General features: G+C 34.7%; 1 protein-coding gene across 1 annotated transcript; it reads right to left on the bottom strand.

Moving 5' to 3' along the window:
- Window positions 1–2,653: 2,653 nt before the first annotated feature.
- Window positions 2,654–7,258, bottom strand: LOC132180406 (G-type lectin S-receptor-like serine/threonine-protein kinase At4g03230). The gene is made up of 8 exons (XM_059593214.1): window positions 5,956–7,258; window positions 5,197–5,670; window positions 4,616–4,732; window positions 4,230–4,429; window positions 3,931–4,141; window positions 3,559–3,796; window positions 3,342–3,474; window positions 2,654–3,258 (listed from the first exon to the last, which is right to left on the bottom strand). The coding sequence occupies exons 1-8, from the start codon at window positions 7,214–7,216 to the stop codon at window positions 2,959–2,961; spliced, it is 2,934 nt and encodes a 977-aa protein (XP_059449197.1). The 5' UTR covers window positions 7,217–7,258; the 3' UTR covers window positions 2,654–2,958.
- Between the last annotated feature and the right edge of the window lie 718 nt (window positions 7,259–7,976).

Here is a 7,976-nt window from a genome sequence, read left to right on the forward strand (position 1 = left end):
TTCTTAGAGTTTCGGATCTCGAAGGAAGCAAGATGGCGCCGGAAGAGGAGTTGCCTGAGAAAATAGGAACACTGATTCATTTGAGGGGGTGGCCGGCCACCCCATTGGCACAAAGGGATCGCTCGACACAAAGGGATCGCTCGAGCCTCCTCTCAATTAATAATTTTTTGGTTTTAGTTCTTTAATTATTTATTTTATTTTTATTGAAAGATAGAATACGTTGATTGGATTGGCGTGGAGGATAGTTAGTTTTAAGGATGAAAATATAGACGGAAGTATTATCTCCGTGTTTACCAATAATAAATATTGTATAAATGTATGAAACCTAAGTAAAAAAGATAAAGGTTTTAAAATTGAAGTACTAAAAAGTAGGACTGGCAAAACGGGTCGGTGGATCGACCTGTTTATGACCTGCAACCCGTTTAGGGTAAACCCAAATACGAGTTTAGCTAATGGGTCGGCCCCACCAAACTCGGACATGACACGATAAGTTCGCGAGTCACCCGACACGACTCGCTTAATCCGTTTAGGTTTTTTTTTAAAAAAAATGAAAGTGATGAGTCGGGTCATAAACGGGGCAATTGACCCATTTATCAAAGTAAACGGGTCAATTGACCCGTTTATCAAAATAAACGCGTCAATTGACCCGTTTATCAAAATAAACGCGTCAATTGACCTATTTATGACCCAAATCCGTTAAGGGTAGAAAGAAAAAAAAATTTAATCGTGTCATAAACGGGTCATGACCCAAACCCGCTTAGGGTAAATCCAAACCCAATAATTTTGTATCGTATTTATGTCGGGTTGTGTCAAAATTGCTAATCCTACTAAAAATGCATTTAACCTTAAAAAATAAATAGACAATCTGCAATTTGTGTTTATTGCTTTTGAAGGCAAAATTAGCAGGGTGCAGTAAGGATTTGATCTTGGGGGAGGGGGTAGGGTGCAGGCGTGCAGCTCTTTGATTTTCACATCATGTGCTCATGGGCTTGCTTGACGTGAATAGCACAATTTCATCTCTTATCATCATAAATTTGAGAGGTAACTCAGAAGGCCTTTGAACTTGCATTCAATTTGACAAACTTTATTTAAATTTTAAAATCTCTCAATTTAGTCTCTGAACTTTTAACTGCTTTCAATTTGAACCTATCTATTAAATTTAGCCGTTAGAAATACAAAAAAAAAAAAAACAAAATATCCCTAATTTTCATTTTTTTTTAAATAAAAAAAGTCAAGGGTATAAACGTTATTTAATGTTTAAAATCTGACGGATGAGTCTAAATTAATTGCAATTGAAAGTTTAGATAATTAAATTGAGAGATTTTGAAATTTAAGGAAAGTTTGTCAAATCGAATGAAAGTTCAAGGATCTTCAGTGAAGTTACCCTAAATTTAAAAACCAATTTAAGTGGTTTTGAGGTAACGGTGGATGATTGTTTCTATGCAATTAAGCATGCATACTGTGTTGATCACGTTATTTTGGAGACATTTTTCTGCAGTGAAGGACAATGAAACTAAAGGAAGAATTTTGTTGGAACAACAAATAAGGATTTACTGTATTCGTGCGGAATTATGTTAATCGGGATAGTTTTTTGGGTTAACGGTCATTATGGATTTACTGTCCTTGTTCTCATTGCGAAATGAAGACCTGTCAATTTTAAGAATAAGGCTCAACTTCAGTTGCCCTAAACTACCACGTCTGTTTTTTTAACTAAAATTCAAAAATTTATAATGTGTGAATGTCATGTGCATCGTACATCACCTCATATATAACGCAAGACAAACCCTCTTTTTTCTTTTTTTTTTTTTTGCCTTTTTTTTTTTTTTTTTTTTTTTTTCTAATTGAATGCAGAAAATAGTTACGGGGAAAGTCCCAAGACAGACCTTGTTGAATTGTTTGTGGTAGCTTAGCGCATTTTTTTTTCAAAAGTCGGTAGATTTAGTGCCAACAAAGAGGCTCACGTACGTGACTTTGCAATCGCCCCTTTTTCCCATATTATTTTTTTTCTTTCTAACTCTCAAGGCAACGATGATTCGAATGCAACTTCGAATTTACAATTGTCCCAAGCTTTTAAATTAATAAAAAAAATTGTCATTTTTTAATAATTTTGAAAGGCATTTTATTTATTTGTCAATTTCGAATATTATTAAAACGTGCAAGATATTCAATAATAGATTATCTGTTATTATCCAATTTTATTTATTTATTAAAATATTGGTGTTAATTATGTCGATCATTACAAGATGCTTGCAAGGAAGAGCAAGGATAATGAGACTTGTCCGGGGTGTAAGAAATCTATAAAGCTTAAGTTAGCAAGGGTAAAAGGTAAAATTTCTTTAAGGGTCAAAGGTAAGATAATCAATTTTTCTAACGGTCAGAGGTAAGATAATCATAAACTTGATAGTTGTGTCAAAGATACCTGAAAATCGTTGCCTGCCCTTCCTTATGTCGAATGTTTATGCATGTGAATAACACTACTAAAATCTCGCACCCACTCAAAATAAAATTAAAAAATATAATAAAAAAGAAAAAGGAAAAGAAAAAACTGTTCTTGAATGAGAAGAGATTATATTCAAACTTGAACCGAAAAGAAAGAAAGAAAGAAATAATAATAATAATAAAAAGAATAACAAAAGAAAAATAAATTACAATCATCACCAAATACACCAAATACAATTACCATTACCATAGAGAAGTTTCAAGTAAAGGAATAGATATTCAAATCTTACATATAGGTTACTTCACAATGACCGAAACAAAATAGAAAAAGAAATTACAATCACCACCAAGTGCAGATACCATAAAGAAGGTTCAAGAAAATGGATAGATATTGGGAGAAAAGTTTCATTTGGGTGAAGGACTAATAAAACCTTCTTATTCATAAAACCAATGTTTTGTCCGCACTAGAACCTTCTTATTAAGAGATCGAGGATGGATTCAAGAGAACTTGCATTGGTATCATGTTGCTCCGAAACTACTAGTTGATTCTGTTACTGTGTCCAATCTAGTAAAAGAACTAGTTGTGCTAGAAAGGCATGATCTTGGAACCAAAGATGGTCGTTTTGGAGTTGGAATTGTTGCAGCTTCACTGTCAAGCATGGTAACAACATTTAACATGGTGGGACGGTCATTTGGGTCGTCTTGTAAGCATAAGAATCCAATATTTACACACTTCGCTAACTGGTCTGCATTGCAATCTTCACGTAGAGTCTGATCCACTAAATCCAACACCTTGTTTTCATCCAACAATCTCCAAGCCTGAGACAATTTTAAAATCAAAATTTTTATGGACAATAAGCCTCCTAAAGAAATTAATGACTACAAGAATTAAATACACTTACATAACCTATAAGGCTCATGATGGCATCATTCTTTCTTCCACTTATAATCTCAAGTAGAACCACACCAAAGCTAAAAACATCGGATTTGAATGAAAACATTCCATTTTGTGTGTACTCCGGAGACATATAGCCACTGCATTATAATGTTTATCGGTGGATAAGTAAGGATTGAATCTGCTTTCACAATTAAACTATCTAGTGCCTACCATAAACTTACTAAGTTCCAGCTAGTTTGATTGTGCTAGCCTCGGTTTCTTTGCCTTCAATCATCCTTGCCAAGCCAAAGTCAGATATTTTGGGGTTCATCTCCTCGTCTAAAAGAATGTTACTGGTTTTCATATCTCTATGGATGATCCTCAATCTGGAGTCATGATGAAAATAAACAAGCCCACGAGCTATTCCCAAAATGATTTTGAAGCGCATCTCCCAGTCCAAAGACATGCTTAGCTTTTTATCTTGAAAGGTTTCCATTTGCCATTCAAGAGAACAATATTTTTAGCAATAGTAATAAATGAGCTTTTACTAAAACCATATATATATATATATATGAAGCATTGCACAAGATTATGAATTCAGTTTAGAGGCCAACCAAATATAAATGAGTCTAAGCTTTTGTTGGGCATATACTCATAGAGTAAAATCTTTTCATATCCTTTTACGCAATATCCACGAAGACTAACAAGATTTCTATGTTGAAGTTTTGCAATCAACACCACCTCATTTTTAAATTCTTGTAAGCCTTGTCCGGAGACACATGAGAGCCTCTTTAAAGCAATTTGTTGACCTCCTGAAAATGTGCCCTGACACAATACCATATTCACAATATTACCACTAACCAGAAACTAGTTTATATGAGAATTAAATACCAACCAATAATGTTGAAATCACCTTGTAAACCGGCCCATAGCCCCCCTCTCCAAGCTTGTTTGCATCTGAAAAACTATTTGTAGCTGCGAGAATGCTTTCCAAGTCAAAAAATGGTACATCTATGTCTTTCTTATCTTCTTCTGTGAATTCAACCGAGTCTATCAAGTCTTTGACATGTTTTTCATTGTCTAATGCACGAAGTGCTCGCTTTCTTTGATTTTCTGAGTTAAAAATAAATAAAAAAATAAAAACCATATATATATATATATATATATATATATATATAAATCAATTACACTTGCATGGTAATTAATTTCATGAAATATTTAAAAAGTGACTTTTATTTTGATTTAGATGGAAATACGACAAATTGTGAATGGTAGAGTGCATTTTGGCAAAGTAGTTACCTTGTGTCTTGGCCATGATCTTTCTTCTCCGCATATATATACAAACAATTGCACTTGCGAGGAGAAACACTACTATGAGTGGTATCATGACAATCAGAATCAATGACAACTTTTCTTCTGAAGAAAGAAAGAGAACTACTCTTACATAAACATTTGAAATATGAAAACGACTCCCATCATAATTTTTTTGCCAGTGAACAAGCTCTCATAAAAAAATCAAAATGATAATAAGTCAAATTCAAGAGATATACTATTTAGATTAATTGTCGTAATTATAATTTCTATTATAAGTACAAGGTAAGCATGATATTACTAAAGAGGATTTGAAAGTTTTGCCAAAAACCTCCCAATTTCTAACGTGCTTTTGGTAGCTAGTGATTATACATAAAGGAAAAGAACACTTTTAGAAAGCTGATGAAAGGCAATGGAGAAAGGGTTATGGGGTTTGATTATCACAACTAATTTAAACAAGAAAGAAAATTTTATCAATAGGACAAGATCCTCCTTCTTAGTGGTCTAATTCATTCTTCACTAAAAGAATAATCTTAATATGGCAGAGGCATATGAAATTGCATTCTGACCTTTAGTACAATTTAAATTTGAGCCATTCCAATGGAAGTTTTTAGTGCAAAGGCACCTCCTGTTTCCATCTTTTGCTTCATTGCAAGTTGAATTTGGCCAGTCCTTGCAGTCGTTGGATGAACTACAGCTCGGCTCCAGCGGGCGCGTCCAACTAATCTCTATTGCATCTCTAACTTCAGAACTATAGTTGCCAGAATCAATGGTTGGATGAAACAGGAATGACTTATTGAGCTGCTGAAGTCCTGTTATATAATTTCCTGCATATTTGACTTGGATGATCAGAAATATTCGTTTACTTGGATCGATACTCACGACTCGATAGGTACTGCCATTGGGCATTGTGAAGTTAACTTGGCCTGTAGAATTGTTGCAGTAGAAATTGAAGTACATGAGGTCACCGCAATTTCTTCCAATGCTCAGCGGATAGGGGATCAGGTTTGTGCCACAAGGCTCACAATTCCTTGGAGTTGATCCTGCAAACATATAAAGTCTGAAACATGAACTAAACATTGAACCATGACAACCTAAGGGTGAAGTTGATAAGTCAAGCATAAAAAGAAAGATTAGCTAGTTCTATGATTTTGAAAGCCCATACCAGCAGAGTTGGTTTCTCACCTCATTTTTAACCTCTACGATGATTTTTTAATTAAAAAAAAAAAAAAAAAAAAAAAAAAAAAAAATCCCCTTTACTACATTAGCCAGATTAGTATCTATAGATGCAATAAATCCCAGCATATTCCAATGTGTAAAAGGAGTACCTATAACAGATTTTGCCACGCGGACAGAGAGGTTAACACCTTTTGTGTACTCCTCTTGAAGATTCCTTAGATCCTCAGTCCAAATCCCACAGTTGTCCAGATATGAATAATCAAATGAATAAGCCTGGCATTGGCTGTTGTTAAGGCACTGCTTTCTGCATTCTGATTCATTGTATAATGAATCAAAATAGGTCGGTTCGCTCACTTTCATCATATTTAAGCTCAAGAACGTGTCGCTCTTTTCCAATGCTGTTGAACTTCTGGTGCACCCATCCAAGAATTTTCTAGAATTCCAATTCCCCAGGTTATTAGGATGGAACCCGGGCAAACATTTGCATTCGAATGGCCTATTGTTAATATTGCAGCTGCCGAAATGCCCACAAAAATTGGAAATGCTACAATTGTTGTGTTCCGGCATACTCCAATTCAAAGACAAATTTCCCTGGTCCACACCCGAGCTGCGATGGTACTGTAATTCCCCCGTATAATTCATCACTAACCTTTCGTAACGATAATTTCCGCTATTGCTCACATTTGATAACAAGTATAATATGTCATCGGGCATTGCTTCTGAGCTGTCTGTTATCCAACTGCGTCTCCAATATTCGATTCCTGGGGCTTTTGAGATAACGTATGTGCCCTCTTTTTTGTTAAACCTGTACTTCCCCCGCCCCGGGTCACCATCGCTTGTCCATGAAGTCAATGACCGGATGCCATCCATGTCCATACCTGGAAGAAATGTATCAGTTCGAGTACTTTTGAAGCTCTCCCATAGACTCGTCACCGACTGATTATGAACATAGCTTAACACTAGGTTTCCAGAATCCATGAGCTTCACAGTCACATTTGGAGTTCCGTAATAACGATACCAATACTCTTCTTTTCCAGTGGTATCCGATACCTTAAGGCTGCCATCTTCTGCGATTCCAAAAGTTCCAGTGGAACCGTTAAGTACAGGTTTGTTTCGATTGGCAACCCATACAACTGTTTGTTTATCCCATTTGTGATACCAAATCCCAACGAACCTTTTGGGGCTAGAGCTTCTGATAGGGGTAAAGAATCCCAGTTCAAACCTTCCTCCACTGGAGACAAGGCCGGTTGCTCCATTGTCAGTAATCCAGTCGCCCTGCTTCAAAGTATCTCTGACAAGACTGGCATAGCAATAATCCACACGACAGGAACACAACAAGAGTATGTACAAGAGCAAGATGGAAGACAGCAACCAACTTGCATAGCAATCCATTTCGAATAAAGCATGCATGCAGGTAACTAATATTCGATGAAATTCTCGATCAGTGTTTCCTTATTGTCTTTGCTGTAATTTTGTCTATCCATACAAAAATATAATTTCTTGCATTAATATAACATTCTCAATTCAACATTAATAATTAGACAATATTTCACAATTAACTATAATAATTGGTACAAAATAAAATATGATAATGCTTTCTTTAATTAAAAAAAAAAAAAAAAAAAAGTGCACATACATTTTATATGTATATAGACATGTCATATGCATTTTGAGACATTTGATCGAATCTTCTATTTATTAGTGTTAAGAAGTCAAGCTGCATGCTACAGACTCACATGGACGTGAGAAATATAAGCTGCGTGAGAAGGTGACAACATGAGGATAATACGGAAGAAATTGCATTGACCTAGAATTATTTCTCATTATTATCATTTATGATTTGTAATCTTATTAGGATTAGGAATATTATTAATTATTAGGAGTCCTATTAGGATTTGGATTAACATTTTTATTGGATTAGGAGGATCCTAAGGATAGACATATTGTAAAGCCCCAAATTAATTAATTAAAATAATTAACTTGAAGTGCTACCCGTACCTTAATTAGACACTAATTATCAAAGTAAAATATAATAGAAACCAAAAATAATGATATGAGCTAAAAGCTAAAATATCTTCAACAATATCCAATGCAAATACAAAGCTTTTAAAGAAATATTACCTTCAATATTCAACATTATCTATCTATGTTACGTAAACCTAACTATGTG

Source organism: Corylus avellana, chromosome ca5, assembly GCF_901000735.1.
Source record: "Corylus avellana chromosome ca5, CavTom2PMs-1.0".
NCBI lineage: Eukaryota > Viridiplantae > Streptophyta > Magnoliopsida > Fagales > Betulaceae > Corylus > Corylus avellana.